The sequence below is a fragment of the Toxotes jaculatrix genome, chromosome 4 (genome assembly GCF_017976425.1).
Source record: "Toxotes jaculatrix isolate fToxJac2 chromosome 4, fToxJac2.pri, whole genome shotgun sequence".
Classification (NCBI taxonomy): Eukaryota; Metazoa; Chordata; class Actinopteri; family Toxotidae; genus Toxotes; species Toxotes jaculatrix.
Genome location: NC_054397.1, coordinates 8560841 through 8580664, shown reverse-complemented (window position 1 = coordinate 8580664; position 19824 = coordinate 8560841). Strand labels below are relative to the sequence as shown.

Genomic DNA, 19824 nt, shown 5'->3' with positions numbered 1-19824 from the left:
CACAGCAGTAAATTTACATTTATTATCTTTTAAATAGCAAATTAATATTCTATCTTATTTGCACTGGCGTATTTGACATGTAGCATAATAAAAAACATTTACTCCTAAACAACACTGTTTCCAAAAGGAGAAACCCAGCCACTGACCCAGGAATGTGTGCAGCACAGTGTCGGGGGGATTCCTGTCTTTTAACACTGTCCCTTTGAACTAAATGTGTTTGCACCTGGAGCTCATGTTTGCACTTACAGTAAAACAAGTCAGAGGTTATCTGAAGAACAGTTTGTAAAAATCAGCAGGGGAGCAGCAGTCATACAGCATGTTGTACTTAACAAATTATAATTGTATATTGTAGTAATTATTTTCTCAGATCGAAGAAGAAAGGCAAGAAAGGCAATGTTGCTCTGTCACTTTAGAGCTGTCCAGTTTCTTTCGTGTTCACACAAAAAAGATTCATAACTCTCACTCACATCAGCATTATAAATTTTTGGACTTGACTTAGTTCTGAGGCCAAGATGGATCATCAGAATGATTAACCAGCACCAAAAACATTTGAGACAAAGTTAGAGTACTTTTATTTAATACAATCAAATAACCTTCACATCATAGCAATTTTTTAGCATAACGGAAACTTACTAATAGACCTGAATGGGAAGAACATGGAAAATTACAAACGCATACCGCATTCTGAATTTGTTGTAAAATGTAAAGAGTGTGTGAAGAGTAGTTTTAGGTTGCCAGGTTGCAAGCCCACACTTGAGGATATCTTTGGGAAGTGACAGTGAGTGTACACTGCCAATGCTTGTATTTACACTAATACTGAAAAGTAACAACATGAATTTATTTACATCATGTATTCACCATCAATAAGGTCATTAATAAAAAATAATTTAAAAATACTTTTCAATACACACAAATTCTGTTATCAGTGAAATCAGTAAGTAAAACCTGGGCCCAGCTGATATTTGATTTGGAAAAAGCTGTTACATCAAACTAGTTTCCAACAAGAAGGCAAGAGCCAACTAAGCTTTGCACACAGAATGAACAGAAGAGTCCTTTGTTCGCTTGAGTTTATGAGTCTTTTCTTCAATCTGAGAAAGAGAAAGAAAAAAGGGACAGATCAATGAAAACAGTGAATTTTGTCCCACAGTCATGTGTCCTGCAATCACCTGCTTTTTCCACTAGCAACTTCTGCTTTGGCCAAGTTTATGTGGTCTTTGCCATGATCTTTGACCTCTATGGAGAAACATCTGTTTGAAGGAAAGGATAGCTGACATAATCCCACTCCACATCTATTGATGTGATTTATGCTTCGCCATTAAGTGGCTACAAAAAAAAAAAAAGCACTTTAGTGCTCGAGGGCGAAGTGACAACAGCACTGGGAAGGTTTGTTTTTGGATGCATCCAAATGTTTGCCTAAATGAAGATGTCATAATCTCTTTCTATTGTCTTTTTACAACAATTACTTGAAGACAATGGCTGATGCTTTCAGCAGGGTTTAGAGCCCACTGATGTATTGCACTGTGACAATCATTCAAACCCAGTCGTATCTGTCAAAGACATGTTTGTTCTCACAAACCTCACAATCTCAAATTTGACCTGAGTTAATGTGAACTGCATCCAATATAAAGGAGTTTGGTTTTAGACCAGTAATGCGACTACTGAGGCTCAGGTTGCAGGTGAGACTTCACATTGATCTTAGTCTATATGGCTGTGCTCAGCCACGGAGAGAGATAGGGATCTGTGGAAACCAGTTAGCCACTATAGTGAAACCTGGTCGCTGAAAGACTGGGCATTCCAATGGGGATTTAGGAGTGTGGAGGAAAATTCTCAGCTGAATCCTTTGCCAGGGTGATCATCCTTTTCAGTCACACACAAATAGAAAATCCACAAATGCTGTTCAGGTAAAACAATGTGCGTTTTTGAAAACCCTTTTTGAGGTTAAGTAAGTTCTTTTTGTTCGGTTTTCTACTTAATTTTGCATCTGAAGCATTGGATTATCAGTTTCAATCTTTTAAATCCCATTAAAATCTTTACTTGTAACATCCCATCATGTGTCACTGAACTAATCTCGTATGTATTTTGTAAAGGGATGAATGTCTTTATTAGGGGCTATTGACGTGACAAGGGGTGTGTGCAAAAACAGACGTCTGAACAACTGGAGCAAAACACTTGAAGGATTCATTACTCCAAGGTCAGCCATAGAGCTTTTGCCCCGCTTCAGCAACTTTTTTTGTGATGTACAATTCATGTACAAAAATGCAGGTGAATGAATAGCCTGGTACAGAAAGAAGCTCAGAGAGATGTTATGACTGACTAGCACTAGTTTCTGGCTGGCTAGTGTGTTACCAGTTAGGCCACCAGCTGATTTTTAGATTTCTAAACAACTGGATGTTTCCACATTCATGTTTCAACATTAAACATGTCCACACATCAACTCGCATCACATGAAAGGAAACTCGAGGCTTTAACATTTTTAGGAACTTTCATTCAGCATCCACCTGAATTCACTTTAAACTGTGTGTGAATGATGAGAGACAGAGATGTAATAAAGCCACTGTGCGACTATGACAGTTTGACACTGTCTGAGGAATGTGGAGCCCATGCCAGAGGCACTACCAGCAGGTGAATGTATACCCGTCTGTCAGCAGGCGTCCTGATCACAGCAGCCCTGCCAACTGCACAAAGTCAGGCCAGGAATGTCTAAACCAGCCTGGAGAGGACAAAAGGAGAGGAACAGCCTGACTCTAGTAATAACAATAGTGGTTGGTTAGGTAGTCATTTGGTCCAGACCACTACTTTGGTCCACTGACTTTGGTGATCCCCTAGCTTTTCTTCTAATACCAACTCGTCAAAGTTTTAAACAATTAAGTGATTATGAGTTCTAAAATTACAATCATGACAAATACCTTACTTGGAAATTGCTAATACACATCTAAGCTTACAACCTGATTTATTGTACAAATGCATGTGTAATTGTTTTACTGCAGAGCTCACAAAGCTGTACACACACATTTTTGGGTAAAGTCATTGCAGGAGAGCAGTGACTTTACCCAAAATGTAAACATTTACCTACTCCTGTCCTCAGGGAACCAGCAACATAAACAAAACCCCTTTTAACTGGTAATTATGACAAATTTTTAAACTGCAGTAAGTTGTCATTACTACAACATAAACTGGACAGCTGGTTCGTCTTTACAGAAAGTGATTTGCAAAAACGAACAAAGCATTAGGGACTGTTAGTAACTAGGCAGATTTGAGGCAGCAATAAATCACAAAATGTCAAAGGTGTGATTCGCAGCTAACCTACTGTGAGTCCACATCATATGACTGGAGTCCTAACTCTATTTCTGTGTTCTCTACAAATTGTTTTCACTATGTTACTCCCCCTCCTCTTTTCCTTTGTTGATAGACGTGCAGCATGGTGTAAAGAAGTGAAACATACACCGCTAAACTAAACCCTATAAATGTTTTGTGGGCCACCTGCCGAAGTGTGGACAGAAGTACAAAGGAAAAATCTAGAAAATGTCTCTCTCTTGTTGTAAAATACCTATGGTGTAAATGGTGAAGGTCAAGGCCTGGCATACCCGGACATCTCTTAAAATAAAAGGATGTAGGTTGGGGCATCAGGGAAAGTAGAAGTAAGGAGTCTTTAAAGAGACCACTTACTTTCATCTTCAGCTTCAGTGCTACTTTCTGGTAAGTTGACTGTTACACATGGTTTATAAATGGTAACTTATGGCTTTATTAATAGTAAATTAATCAACCAATCCTTTAGTAGATTTACAGCTAACGGTTCTTCATGTGTCCATCTATTTTTCTCACAAATATTGCATTTCATTTGTTGCAGGTTCTGTCATGTGCAGTGGCCTTGCTGAAATGTGTCCTGGTTTGGGCTTCACATCACAGCAGCCGCTACACATCCAATTCTGCAGAGACTTGCTCAATGACAGGCAAAGAATGTGAGCCAGTTGACTCTGACATTGAGGCCACATTATTCTCCTGCAGTCACTGTGAGCCCTTTAATTAGGATTGTGTGACCTATGACCTTTGGAAAGGACAACCCAGAACCTCCTCAGGTCAAGGAACCGAAGAGGGAAAAGGACAAACCCCATGGTTTTTATAAAGAGGCGTAACACAGGAAGCTAACATGTGAGGTTAATACAGTGTGTATAGAGACACAAAGGAAGGTATCAGTCTGCTGTACATGTGTAATGACAGCAGCCTGAAAGGTTCTGTGCTTGTTTCAGTTCAGGGACGGTCAGGTTGACCTCATTTATCAGTGTCTCATTTCTTTCAACAAAAGCACACCATGACCTCATAAGGGGTTCGGTTTCAAAACAAACTCACATAAACTATTTGGGAAACAATCAGTTTGTCCCCTCGTCTCATTTTTTTTCTGGTGAACAATTCCTAATATGTTGACAGGGCGTTAAAGGGAATGGCATCGTCAAAACACCACTGAAAGATTTATTATCTTTATACTGTGTCAAAGAATGGTCAGTTGTATTCCTGGAATGACTAGTAAATATTTTTTACTTATATGTTGGACCTTGAGAGTGAAATTGAACACTGTTCAATTTCAACTTGATCTTTGACACAGGATGTGTCAAAGGTTTCAGGGACTCAACTACAAGTACAACCACATTTCCTGAAGCTTAGTTTCACATCTTCACATCCACTTTAGTCCTGCATGTCATGTTACAAAATTTTGTAGGTGAACCCTGATAAATAAACAAAATTCAGGTGTTTTTATGAATGCCTGCTGGTGTGTGTTTGTCAGGTGTGTTTGAGGATCACTGTATATCCCAAAACACTGACGAGAATTAATCAAAAGCCTTGTGATGTTTCTTTCTAGTTATATGAAGCTAGTGATTATCCAATTATTGGAAATTTCTCATCTCTCTTTTTAAAAAATATGATGGTGATGTTGAGGCTTTTAAAGAATATAGATCATCAACAACTCTATATACACAGACGCTGAGTGACACTGACATTATGCTATTCAGGTGCTATCAACACAGTAAATGATGTACAATGAAGTGAAATGTACAATAAAGTGAAAAAGGACTATGGTGAAGACCTCAAGCTCCCCTATATTAACTGGCATTTGGGAGTTTTATAAACCCAAGGGATCTAGATTAAACTAAATCAAGTTAGAACAAAAAAACATCCATGTGAAAAAAGCGATGACACTGACACAGCCTCAAAAGTGAGTGTGCAGCATGTACAGCATGCACAGCCCTTTAATAGTGAACTTCTAATTGACATCTTCACCACTTTGAAATTGTAAGTTTTAGTTTTCAATTTTTTTTTTTTTTTACCAAAACTTGATGGTTTGTGGTAGGAAGTGCAGGGAGGAAGGGGCAGAACCAGCCTCTACCAGCTGTTTTCTTCTTGTAGCATGAGGGGAGTGTCAGTCTGCACTTTCCGACAGTCCCTCCCTCCTGTAAAGCTGCCCAGGTGTAATGGTCTACCTGCCAGTCTGAACCACATCAAAACCCATGAGCAGGAAGCTTCCCTTCACTGTTATTACTAAGATAAAGATCCCGCATTCACCACGTACACCAACTGTCATCCTGCCCACCGTAAACCTGTGTTTACACCTGCAATATTCCCTGAGAAAATTAATTCTGCTATAAGGGGGAGGACAAAGAAAGAGCCAAAAGGGTATAAAGCTGAACAAGTGTATTAATCTTTTGTGCTTTTTCACTTCATTTTTCTCGTTAAGCCAAAGCCAAAGGATCATGAGAGATAAAGCTCCCTCTTTGGCCTCAGATCCGTGACCCTCCTTGTCTTTGTGACCTGTCTCTGAACCAGCAACAGCAGCAGCAGCAGCTCCTTCCAGTAAGGACCTCTGCAAACTAAACAAGCTGCTTTTAGCTAACTACTAGCCTCGTTTGTCTGACACAGTTAAATCTCTGTCTGTCACCCTCTTTCACTTGCGTCCTCCTCTCTGTGAAATATTCAGGCAATACAGACAGTTTCCTCCAACATTAGCCATCAAACATGAAAGTCGAGCCCTGACTGGAAAATAACACAGTGAAGTCCCACGTCTAATTATGCTGGTTTAGTTTACGACCTGTCAGTTCATATCCATTATCCACGGACGCAGAATGGCAGACAGCCTTTCAACTTCAGTTTCCAGCTTGCTCATCACTTCCCAATCCAGGTGGGAGTGAGTGAAGAGTTCACTTTTTCTCTTCTCTGCTGTTTTCCCAAATTGTGCTATTCACTGTTTTACAGTGTGTGTTCATTGTGTCATTTTGGAAAGGTGTCTCATATTGTGGCCCCAGAATACTTTCTCACACTCTGCACAACTATTGAGTTGTGGAAATTATGTTCATGTGGCACTGTATTTTCACAATTACATTATGTTTCAAAACATAGTTGCTGCCTGGATCATGATGTTCCTTCGACAAAGAGTAGCACTTTTTTGTACTGCACAGTACCCAAAAGAAGGTTGTAGAGGCAGTTGAGGTTGATGGTCAGTGTATAAACTGCAGGACTATGACACTGGAGATCAGAGTTTGCATCCTGAGTCCATCATATGGTTAAGTTTAGGAAACAAGAGCTATTTGATTAAGGTTAGGCTAATTACATAAATACATAATGCTAATCTAAGGACCCAAAGTAAGCACATAACTTTGGGTCCTTAGAAGAAATTAAGGGTACCGCCAGAAAAGCATATTGGTAGATATCTAAAAAAAAAGATCTGCATTAAACTCACCAAAACAAGAGATGAAATTTCTAGATGCAGAAATGTTATGACCAGCCCCTAGGGTGGTTATTTTGAACTCTTTTTGGACCTTGTTGGACTTTTGTTGAACTTTGGATTGTTTTGGAAATCTTTCTGGACCATCTGGATCTTATGACATCTTTTGAACTGGTTTTGAAGTGCAGTGTCTCTGATCTTATGCCTCAGTTCCTGGTTGTTCAGTAATTTCTGGTCTTTTATGTTGAAAGTCATGTTACTCTGGTTTTGGTTTCTTGAGTTTTGATTTTAGCACTTCCTGTTTTATTTTGAAGCCCTGTCCCTTGTGTATCTGTTCTCTGTCTACTTCCTGCCTTTGTCTAGTTTCCTACCTTTGTTGATTGTCTGGTCCGCCCAGATTTGTGTCACCTGTTGTCAATTAGCCCCAAAGTATTTAAGTCTCGTTGATGCTTCGTCTCTTTGTTACTTTGTCTGTGTTTGTGCCTGAGTCTGTTCTTGTTGTCATGCCCAAGTTTGTACCTGATGGAGTTGTACCTGCTACCCTGCCTGTCTTTGTTCCTGTGTTCCTACTGCAGTGTGGCTCCTATGTTTTCTCATTAGTCTGCCTAGTGTGTCTGCATTTGGGTCCTTCCCTCATGTTCCTGGGCACAGCCATAACAAAAAAAAATCTAGGACACCTGAACAGAACAGAGTCGTTGTTGATCTTATTAGTAATACGTGTGTTTCTTTTCAACGACAAGTCAAAATGTCTGCTGTGAACAAGGCCTGTTTGGAAACATAATCCAGGGACAGTTTCCACTGCTGAAGATCACCCTTTTTATTTACATTTATAGTTTAGGTTTTCTCTCACTGTATGAACAAGTATTTAGAGACAAAATATAGAAGTAGAGCTGACTTCCTTTGCTGAAATGGAGATGCCTGGGATTTCTGAAGCTGGTGTTTTTGTGAGAACGGAGATGATCCGTGACTGCTAACACAGAGCTTCTGAGCGGTTAGCTTCTAAGATGTGAGCTTATCATCAGCTGTTAAGAGCAGTGTGAATTCCTCAGGCCTCAGGCTTCGGCCTTGAGTGTTTCTTAGCAGATAGGAGGGGGATGCAGGTGCAGATGTGGGCTTTCCAGCATGAAGCACATGATGATTAGTCTGAGAGGGCCCATGTTACTACTCGTGTGAGAAGAATCTCATCTATGAGTAGAAGATAGAGCAGGAGGTACCGGAAGAAAAATATACACGAACAAATGAGCATGAAACTTCCTTTCAACCCTAGAAATAACTATTTGACAAAAACATCTGAACTGTATAATAACTTCTTTCCCCTGTTCTTCATCAGTGGGTTGAATTTGCTCAGTTGTCAGTGTGGATCTTTTGTCACACGATAACAATGACAGAGACTTTGAGATGCCAGTGATAGCTCTGGAAAAATTATTTTGTCCGCAGACCTATAGTTACTTAACACATACAAATCTATTAAAAGAATAAAAAAGGAAAACAAAAGTAAAAGCAAACAAGCAATTCTGAAATAATGATATACTGTATGTTGTGATGCTGTCTCTTGCAATGAGGCTCAGTTTTGGATGTAGCTTCCATAATGTGTATTTATAAACTACTGGACACCAGGCTATCAATGTGATTTACAATTCTGGGGGACAAGCAGATTTTATAATTTTAGATTTAATGGGTATGACTCCTCTATTTTTAACAGTTCAGGATGGGAAGCTGTAACACAGCACTCCCAGTGGTCGTATGTGGTCTGGTGACCTGCAGTTCGGGGTGGGGGTTTTCCCTTTCCTAACACCTGAACTGGCTGAGCGGTGCAGCAGCTGCAGCAGAGTATTCATCCACTGTGGCCTTACCAAGTTTTTGAGGAACAGGACAGGGGGAGCGAGACAATAATGTCACACTGGGCAGTTGAGGGGAATGTCCCAGAAGGTGTAGCTCGACTCCAGATCTGTTTAAAAGACAAAGAAATTATGTTAAACTCTAAAATGATTTGCTTGTTGGTCAAAAGTAGGTGGATCAATAGTAAACACAAAAAAACATCTAGTAATTATATTTCATACTTTACCATTCAAACAGAAAAGTCCGTCGGTCCTTAGAATTAAAAACTGCATTATAAGGTTTATCTAAAGGTAATTCGGGACTTCAGCAGTCAGAGTTGGGCAATCAAGTAGGTTTCTTTTGTAGTTGCTGTCTTTTTAGCACCTCATTAAGTCCCTCTTTTTCATTACAATCCCAATCCCCTGCAAACCAGAAATAAAATGCAAAGGGAATTTTGTACTAAAGACTGATTTTGAAACTTGTTTGACTTGCTCAAACTGCTAAAGCCTCATATTAATTGCAGTGCAATAACTCTTTTAGCACACATATGCTCAGGAGAAATCCTGGTTGCACACACTGTTTATTCAATTTATGTAGTAAATGTTCCAGTAAATTGGAACCAAGATATGAACAAAACAAAGGAGCTGTCACTTTATCTGTCAACATATCCGCCATGTAGGGCTACATCAAATTCAACACAGTGTACCATAGACATACAGTATAAAAAGCATACGAGTGTATGCTGTAAATTATGTGGCTGTGGAAGGTTTGTTAAATTGTTTACATTTCAGATAGTATGAGGAATCACAATGACTTTTTGGAGGGGACAAATTATTTAAATACCAACCTCTCTCCTGACTGAAGTCAGTATTATTGCTGTTGTTCTCATTTGTCTCCTTCAGCGATTCCACTGAGGTCTTGTTGGACACGACGCCTTCATCATCAGTTTTCTCCTCCGTGCTCGGCTCCACAGGTGCAGGAGGACTCTGCTCTACGACGTCCTCTTTGGGTTTGTCCCCAGAGCTGTCTGGAGAAGGAGCCGGAGCTGCAGACTCAGCGCCGGGATCAACAACAGATTTGTCAGCTTCAGCTGTGAAGGGACAAATGCAAGAAAAAGCAAACCATTAAGCTTTTTTCAGTGGTTCTCAAGAACATTGATGCTGTTTCCTATTAAGTATCCAGTTAACATAACAAATGTAAACGAAAACAACATGTGGATGAATTGACACAACACACAGACTGAGTCATATTGAAATAAACTGGAAAAACCCAACATGAATGTCGTGCCTTTTTATTAGGAAGTTAAACTGTTGCAATAAATTAATTGTGTAACATTGTTGAGACATTGCTCTGTCATTTGAAACTTCAGTGACATTATAGGTTGGCTATTTGGGTCAGTGTATTCGGTGTTTAGCTGCCACATAATAACAGTATTTACACTGATATAGCCCGAAGTGGTTTGGCCTCTCTGACAGTCAGGGGGGGATTTCTCCTGGGCAAAGGCATTTGAGGGGGCCACCATGTTGGTAATGAGGCGGTTGATTACTGACCAGTTCCTAATGAGCTACAGCCATGCAGCTGTTGGAGGCTGTGGGAAAGTAGGGCGGCCCCATCATTATCTGACCCAGGATTAGGTGGAGGGAAAGCGGAGATGAAGGGGAGAGGAAGGCGACCGTTGTTCTAGACATAATTCTGCCATGACTAAGATGGCTCCTGAGGCATCATTCCAACCTTCAGAGAATCATCTGGTTTACGGTGGATGACTAGACTGTATCACAGGTGGACAGATGACCTGATTGTTAGCTTAGCATTCTTATTTCATCTACTGAGACTGCAAAATAAGTTTATATGCTTTCCTTATATCACTCTAATGTTTGTGCATTAAGTGCTGGGCCGGAGCCAGGAAGCAGTCAGGTTAGAATAAGGATGGATATGAGAAGTACTTGGATAAACTGTTGTTTATACAAAAACACCATGTAACTCCCTCCATCTCGAGAACCATGAGATGGATTTTCATGATATTTGGAATAGATATCCAAGATGCCCAGAGGATGGATCCTAATAACTCCCTGATGATTTTTCATCTAGCATCATCAGACAAATGTCTGTTTGTTGAATACATTGGTTTATGACCAAATATCTGCTGTAAACTCATACTCTTGTTTCTTTACTGTTGTACTGTGTACAGTTTAAAGCATCATATGCTTCAAGTGAAATACTTGTCGCATGGTCAGTGTTTCGAATCCCCCCAGCATATCTCTCCACTGGGAACAACTGACTTTCTGAAACAACAGTCCAATAATCACTCCTGCATCACACAGTGATGAGCCAGGTGTGCGGAGGTGAGAAAGGAAACGGGGTTCGAACTTTTTAAACTGTGTTAAGCTTTCTTTTTATGTTTTTCACACAATTACTTCTGCCACTTTTTGTATTCACTACGATTACTTGCACCTTGTATACACAGTTTGCACAATGAAAGCAGCATGTTAGCAAAACAGCAGCAGCAGCAGCAGCAGTTCAGTCCACTAAAAGAAAGATAGTCTAAAAACGTCCTCAGATACTATATTATTGTGTGCCACTCCACTCGGTTAAGGCAAGTGTTTCGCCTCGTCTTTGACTGAAGCCACGTAGAGCTGCTAGAACTGCTTTTTCTAAGCAAAGCTAAGCTAAGCTACCTAGCCTACCCACTCTAGCTCCAAATCCTGGGTCCACCTACACCTGTGATTTCACAAATTCCAGCTGATTAGACCATTTCTCAGGGCTATGCAGATCGCATGGCTCTTTTTTGCTGTTTCTACCAACATGACATTTTACTGTCAGGGATTTATTTTATTACCTGTATGCACTTTAATGGATATCTGCTATCTGTTCTTCAGTGTGTCAGTTCGAGAGTTTCTATGAATTCTTTATTTAGGCTGTACTGGCGTTTGTAACAAACAGTGACACTTCCTTCTTGGCCAAGTCTCTCTAGAGAAAGAGGTTGTAATCATAGCAAGTGACAAATGAGACTCACTTGATTATATTTTGCCTCCTTTGTTACTTCAATATCCTTTGGCCCAAACTACATAGCAAACCAGCCATGTTGTACTGTGTGCGGCTTGCAAAAATCACCTTACAGAGTTTCTGGGTAGTAATAGTCTAATTTTCCAGTTATCTCATACCAGTTGTCCAGTGTTGCATCAAGTTACTTTAGTCATGCAGGGTGATGTTTGTTTTCTGGTACTGCTCTTTTCATGCTTATCTCATGCTGATCATCATTACTGAAAGGAACACTGAAAGGGGGAAGCACACATATTCAAGCAGTTTCCCCTCTAGATGCAAAAACAAGAGAGACATTAACTGTATCCCAACCAAAAGATGATTTAATTTTTCTGCCACCAGGGGGCCAGTAAGGGTGGGGTGAGTGTTTCCAATAGGTTAAGGGTGTGGGATAGGTAAGGCTGTGGCTTTGTGTTAAGCAGAATTGTGGTTATTTTTAGTGTTATCACATGTATGAAAATTTCAAGAAGGTGCTGTAAACGATAAGCTTTTGGGAAATCAGAGATTTTGTAATTGTGGAAACCATAATTTGCCAAACGTCTGACTGGTTTCTTCAGTAATTGAAACACTTGAGATAAAACAAGTGAGTCTGAGTGCACTGGACAGGCAGTCATCATCAGACAAATCTTTCTGCCATCAAGCTGAACCAAAACAGCAGCAACAAACCCAGGTGCACGATTAGAAATCTGGCTTCCCACTTCCTCTGATTGCTGGCAAACTTTCATTATTTCTTTCCCAAGAGAGGAAGAGAACCATTGGAAAGGTAGCTGCTTTTCAAAGTGGCCATCAGCACTGTCCATTAAAGGAAAGTGTGGCTCAAGGCAGAGAGGCAGGTCCAGACATGACTGCAAATTTTGCCTTTCATCATGGGCAGACCTCTGAGTAAAACAGGAACACTTCATACATTCTCATACGAGTTAAATGTCAAAACAATGATACAAGAGTAAGCAATCATGATTTTTTTGCTTGCACTCATTGCATTGTATGGCAGCAAATGTCTAGTTAAATGTGTAGAAGTCACAGAAGAAGCAATCCTCTTGAACTCACAAACATTTTTGTTACCCAATTTCTAGATTTAAAAACTTTACAACTTAATTTCTAACTTTCTACCTAGCAAGACAAAGGCTCTGGTATGTGTTTACCAGAATTTGAATTATACAGAACGACGCAGACTCTCTCTAAAATGACAACATGCTTAGCAATCCCCGTAGGAGATTTTGGAGATCAGCTGCAGTTATGGCAAACTGCACTGGCTTATAATTTGTTAACTTGGCTTCCATTTCCATCAAGTGGTTGATTTGAGTACTGCAGGGCACCTTTAAATTTCAAAGGAAATGTTTCAGTTGTGTGATCTAGCCTTTACACAAGCCTTTCTTTAAGCTCTGTGTTGCTCAGGTTATCTTGCACAACTTTACATTTCCTTCCTCTAAAATTCACAAATGGGGTGACAGATTATAAACGCCATGTGGTTTTATAAATGACGGTCTTTTTTTTAACATAAAAACTTTGCATTTGTATTAAGCCATTAAATCCATGCTTAGAGAAGCAAAACACATTTTCTGTTTGCCTACAAGACTAAGGACATTCACACTACCTCATAGCAAGTAAGTGTTAATATCATGCATAGTGTAGAGAACTGTCACGAACTATACTTCCTTTTACAAAGCAAAGGCTAATCTTAAGAAAGAGGAAAGAAAGTATCACACAATGAGGCCACATAACACTTCAAATTCACAGCTAAAAAAACATCCTGTCCTGTTTCTCTCAGCTCTATTGATAAAACACAATAAAAAAAAATTTACTCTCATGTTTCTGCTCCTCTTGGACTTCAGGTTTTGCCTCTGGCTCTTGGGACTCTTTTTTAGTAGCTTCTGTATTTTCAGAAGTTTGCAGACCTGTAAAGTGCACAGAGATCAGGATTTATTCTGTGCAATAACAAAACAATGAAATCTTTATTATTATTATTTTTTTGTTAAGGACAAATATTCTGTGAGTGTTGTTGATATACGTGGGTGTGTTGTACTGACCATTCTGAGGAACAGTATCGACAGGCAACTCAGGCTCAACAGTGCTGAGAGGGATGTTGGCTCCATCTGGGCTGGGAGTGAAGTCAACAGAGTAGCGCTGTAGGAGTCAGAGATTCAGAACACACGCATGGTCCAATGTTTTGGGAAATGAGAAAGCCGATACCACTTTCATGTGTTCATAAAGCTACAGCTAGCAGCCCGTTAGCATACCTTAGCTTAAAGACTGGAGACAAGGGGGAAAGCTAGACTGGTTATGTCCAATGATAAAAAAAAAAACAAAAAAAAACGTAAGTTATGTAGGGCAGTTTCACTCTGTTTCCAGTCTTCATGCTAAGGTAAGCTAACCTTAACGTGGCCATAGCTATTAACTATTAACTGTTTCCTATTCCTGTTTCGTAATGGAAGTGAAGGGGTAACATACTCTGTTTCCTCTCTTCCGTGTGATGTACCAACCAATTCCAAGTCCACAAGCTATAAGGATGATCACGAAGAAGATGATAATACCTGAGACGGCAACAGTTCATGTTTATAAAGAGTAAGACATTTCCACACTGTGACTGTGACTCCAGACAAAGACATAATTCCATTCTGTATGCCAAAGCCTACAAATACATTATGATTTGATATAATTTGAAATGTAATGGGCCACATTTGAACATATCTTACCAGTGCTGTTACTTCCTGCATTACGTCTGTTGTCAGTGGTTTCTGTTAGAAGTACAAAAAAAGTATTTATTTTTCAAGAGAAAAAGTTTACGTGAAACAGTATCAACAGAATCTGACGTTTGGATTCCAGTTTAAACCTGCAAATGACTTATTAAATGTCACCTTCTATTATCAGAAGATGAAAGCTGCTTAAGCTTCAATCAATGATCAATATATTTAGCTGGTTCAAATCTGCTAAACTGTTTCTTATGGCCACTTGGAAGCAGCAGAGCAAGCTGAATACACAACAGTGACACATTACAGTGCCGTTCATTTTTCACTTTCTGTTGTCTCGACCAGCTCTTGAGGGAAACATCTGGCTGATCTTTGCGGCTAAATGCTCCACTATGTTCACCAGCTAGTTCCAAGCTTTGTCTGTCCGCACTAGTACGTAGCAGGTAGTGTACAGTGGGTTTATTAGAGACTTATCACTAAAAGCAGCTGCCTAATGAGGCTGGAGGTTAATGAGAGCTGTGAGAACGAATCTAAACACTGAAGCGGCACTCTGTAAAACTGAAACAATTAGCTGAAAGATGCTGAAATCTTCTGTAGAGCTGAGGAGAACTGCAAGTTGGGTGATCATTTTTGGTGGCTTTGTCACTGCAAGCAACATCTTTTACATATACATATACACATACACATACACTTAGTCCTTTAAAACACTGTCAGTAAAAAAATGTTATATTGCATTAAACACTTGCAATGGTGATCGTGTTTCTATGATTAGCTGGCTTGTATTACAATGGCCAAATATTATTGCTCACAAAGCTGTGAATATGGTTCAAGTATCATTTGAGAAGCATCATGCATGCCTTTTACTGTAATTTTACTTAAAATTTTAGAATACAGTTCATTTGTCAGGAATCTCAACTCACCTTTGTCCTTTGTGTTGCTTTTTGTTGTGGAAGCAGACGTGGTTCTAGAAGGACTAATGGGTTTAACTGTGGGAGCCTTGCCATCTTTAGTGACACCACCTGAGTCAGAGAAGCACTTTATTCCACAAGAAAGCAAACAGCTACAATCATAAAAGAAGGAAGACATGCTCATGAATGAATTGGCTTTGAGGTCCAACATCTCAGACAGAGTGGTTTTTGGGGAATGCAACATTTATGGGTACATCTCTCACCTTTCTGCATTGTTGTTGAGGGCATGATGGTGCTGGTGGCGTTGGTTATGTTCATGCCACTGGTGGTACTGGGGGTACTGGTGACGTTGATGGCGCTGGTCTGGGTGGTGGTGTGGTTGATATTGGTAGTGGTGTTGGTGATATCTCTGCTGAGGTTGGCGTTTACAGTGGTGGCGTTATTGATGGTCATTTCGTTGTTCATTTTCATTGGAACTGTGGACAGTGTCATGGTTGTTGTTTCCCCTTGTGCTGTGGCAGAAGCCACAACCAAACCTGCAGGAACGGATACAGCATTTTCAACACTATCCAACTGGTGAACACAAAAATGATGTGTTCATGGTTAAAAGACACAATTACAACGATAGGATGCAAAGTGGTCACCCATGTCAGAGTCCTGTGTTTTGTAGATGCATCCATCCACCCCAACCTCCTCCTAACATGGACTTTGTCGCTCTGTATACCACATCTACAATAAAACGTTACTATGGGTCACAATTAGCTGCTGGCACACACAATTGAATTGAATTGAATTGAACTTATGTTTGTGTTTTTCACAAGAGGACAGTCCCCTGTAAAACTGGATTAACAAATCTATTGATGCTCACAGTAGCTTTTTTAACTGAAAACCTCAAAGGCAGCCAGCAAGTACTGTATTTCAAGGTGTGGCCCTGTTTGCCTAATGAATTTTTACTCATACAGTGTTTCAAGTACAGTACATAGCATTCTGACTTTATCTTTTTATTCATCAGATATTATCTTTAAATACTGTATTTGTTTATATAAAATTCTTAATCCATTATTAACGCCTACAATAGATTACCTGAAACCAGACAGGACATTTGAGGTACAGGATTTTCTCTTTTATATTGAGAACAAATCTTAACACTTTGTTAGTTATAAAATTGATGATTAATACAGATTAATAAATGTAAACATATAATGAGCCTTACCCAGGATAAAGAAGGAAGAACCCATCAATGTCATCTTAAGTTTGATTGATGGCAGTGGCAGATGGGAAAATCTAAAAAGTACAAAAAAATGTTTTAAAAAATTTTTTTTTTATCAAAGCTCTGTGCCCCAAGGTGATGATTTCATGCAGTGCTTCTTCCTCAGTACTTCACAGCATTACTTGCATCTACGGAACCAAAAAGAGGATCAACGCCTCTGACCACAGCAGGATGTACAATGTTGCTCAAAGGGCATGAGAGGAAACATGCTACTGGGACATTGCTTCAGTACTGTCCTCTCGCCGCAGATATTCACCACTGACAAAACCTCTCTATAATGGTTCCCTATGAATTTAAAGTTAATTCATTTGGTGAACAGTTAGGATTGTTTGTACTGACTTTAACATGTGACAGCAAATATTTCATCTAATATTTACTCTTAGTATCTTAGTATTCCAAGGATTCAATTGCTAAATTGTGTTTTTAATTTGTTTCCTCTAAAGGAAACACTGTCAACAATTCTATGTCTTTTTCTTCAAAAGCTGATTGTGGTACCAAACAGGTTACTTGGTGCAATTTTTTCCATTTTTGTCAGTTCTATTTTCTGCTCACTAGATGTCGCTGTGACTATGGGGAAATATGCCAGATAGTTGTAGGACAGTTGCTGTCTTTTCTTGCTGAAGGCATAACTAACTTAAACATTTTTTCCCTGCCTGATATACTGTAAAACAAATGAGGTACAAAAACTTAATATATATATATTTATATATATGAATGTGTCATTTAATGATTTTTTTTGCACCAACAACACCATGGCAAATTCCTTGTATGTGTAAAATACCTGGCAATAAAGTTTTCTGATTCTGGTGACAAAAATCAGTAACAGTACTATAGGACATTATGGTATGTTTGCTGGTACGGTGGAAAACTTTCAGCGGTTGCAGATTCTCAAATATGATGATTTGGCCTACTTTTCTTTGTCTTACACAAATATCTTGGGGTTTTGGATTGTTGCTCAAATAAAACATCTCTTGACTACATCTCCTAGGGCTCTGGGGAATCATGGCATGTATTTGTCACTATTTTATTATGTAGACTAAATGATTAAATGATCAGTTGGCAAAATAACTGTCAATAATGAAAAGTCATCAGTTGCAGCACTAAAAACAATATTACAAATTTGTAATGCTACCACTGTTTGGCAGCATGTATGTGTGCATCACTGTACAAGTGTGTCAGCATGACTTGTGTTGTGTGGGAGGAGTTGTTGTAAGGGTGTATGTGTGCTCAGCCTTGTAGGTTTTATTACTGTTTATTTCCCCATGCCAGTGGTAATCAGCAGCAGGATTAGTGTTAACTGCCACCCAGTCACTGGCAGGCTCCACGTGGGCCACCGCAGGCCCCCTTCTGCCGCGTGGCCTGACCGGGTCTGTACGGGACCTGATCGCACTGATGAGGAACTGGGAGTCTGCTAATCCTGAGGAAAGACCCCCGTCTGGCTTCCTCTCTGGGCCACCTATCACCACATCACAGTGCCCAAGCACCAACACTATGCCTGGTCCAGTGGATGAGCTAATGAGCACTGAGAGGAGAGGAGAGGAGAGGAGAAGAGAGGAGAAGAGAGGAGTGTGTTTCTATGTGTATGCGTGTGAGAGAGACACAGAGGGGAGAGAGCTGGACCACCCACCCGGAGGATTCAGAGGCACAGGATTCACAGCCCATTCTGTTGACCTGCCACACCGCCCCAGCTCTGGGCAAGGCCCTCCCCAATTGTTCCGCCTGCTAACATGAGGAGGGGGGTTAGACAAGGGGGAATGGGGGTGGACTAGCAGTAAACAGTGGGCTGAGCTTCTCTCCTTCAGTGCACAAAGGGGCTGAATTGTGTCGGGACTGGAGCACTTTTTAGAGTGGCCCTGCCATGGGGCCTGAAAGAAACATCTGTGGAGGCTGAGCCCGAGGGAGAAAATGCTATTTTGCTGTTCAACCACACTGACAACCTGTTTTCTCTTCCTTCGGACCAACCCCCCACCCCCCATAACACACACACACACACACATACACACACACACACACACAGCACCAACACCACCACCCCTGACTGTTATTTCTCCCTTGGCCTTGTAAAACTATTCATACTGTATACTCACATTTGCCAAGCAAGTAACAGAGAAGCAACAGTAAATGAGGCAGAAAGCTGAGGTGACTTAAAAGTTGGTTTCGGGATGCAGTCAACTGGAAACTGGATTTTTGAACATTTTTACCATATATTTTACCATGTTTGGTGCATAAAACAAACAAATAAACACAATATGAAAATTAACATATTCAAGTAGTAAAAGTAAAAGTCTGCATAGCCTTTTGATCAAGCGTACTCATGTTGCATTGGTGCAAGTGTGATTCCAGTCAGTTTGAAAGATTGTCAACAACTAAGGACAGTAGATCAGAGTTGAAAGAAGGAGTCAGTGTGTAAACTGTGATGGATGTTTACAGTGTTTGGGTTAAAATTTTGCTGTTTGCCTACATTCTCTTGTGTTTAAAACATATGTGTTTGTCTGACGGCTTGTGTGTCTTGCCCCATTGCACTTATTTTTAGGGGTGTTGCTGCCTTCCCAGACCTCAGCAGTTAACTAATGATAGAAATGGCAATGATGATCAAAACAGAAGTTAAAAACCGGATCTTTTCTTTAATTCCTCAACCGTGCAAGTTAACAGGCTGCAGGTAGCTGATGTGCTCCCTTCAGATGGATACTGTGAATTCAGGCTATCATGAGTGTCAGCCTGCACAGGGAGTGCTGGTGCAGAGAGTGCTGGTCCGTCCATCTATCCATCAACATCACCTCTGTAAACTCCCCCCTCCCTGAAAGAGCCCCCACACCCTCAGCCCTCTTTCCCCACAGTCCTCCTCCACTCTGTGCAGCTCAAAGAGAGAGACCACTGAGACATTTCAGTTTAATTGAAGGGGAAACAAAGATCCCTGCTTACTTCCTGGTCACCCATTTTCTTTAATCAATTTCCTCCCTTTTGGTCCTATATCATCTGTAATTACTTTCCCTTTCCCGCCCCTTGTGGGTTCCTCCTGGAGCAAAGGTCCTCACACACACACATAAAGACACACACACTTATTGCTAACCCCCTACCGTAAGCAAGCAATACCTTTGGCAGCAATACTCGTTGCCCCCCTTTGGGTCCTCCAGCCTGAACAATGGAGAAGACCCACTGGCTCCAGAACCCCACCAAGCAACCCCTGACCCTGCCCACCTACTCTACTAAACCCCTACAGACAGACAGACAGACAGACAGACAGACACACACACACACACACACACACACACACACACACACACACAGGTTCATGTGTTATGTACTCTTACATTCAAGTCATAGACATTGTCACACACATGCACACACAGCTCACACGAGCCTGCAGTGAATGGGGGGAGGGAGAAGAGG

The 19824-nt window shown here is 40.4% G+C and overlaps 1 protein-coding gene across 1 annotated transcript; it reads right to left on the bottom strand.

The window, feature by feature from the left end:
* Positions 1-554: 554 nt before the first annotated feature.
* Positions 555-16571, bottom strand: si:dkey-27h10.2 (endochitinase 2). Its single transcript, XM_041037286.1, has 10 exons — positions 16378-16571; positions 15428-15700; positions 15177-15275; positions 14263-14304; positions 14018-14100; positions 13597-13693; positions 13372-13464; positions 9378-9620; positions 8566-8660; positions 555-1088 (listed from the first exon to the last, which is right to left on the bottom strand). The coding sequence occupies exons 1-9, from the start codon at positions 16409-16411 to the stop codon at positions 8608-8610; spliced, it is 1017 nt and encodes a 338-aa protein (XP_040893220.1). The 5' UTR covers positions 16412-16571; the 3' UTR covers positions 555-1088; positions 8566-8607.
* Between the last annotated feature and the right edge of the window lie 3253 nt (positions 16572-19824).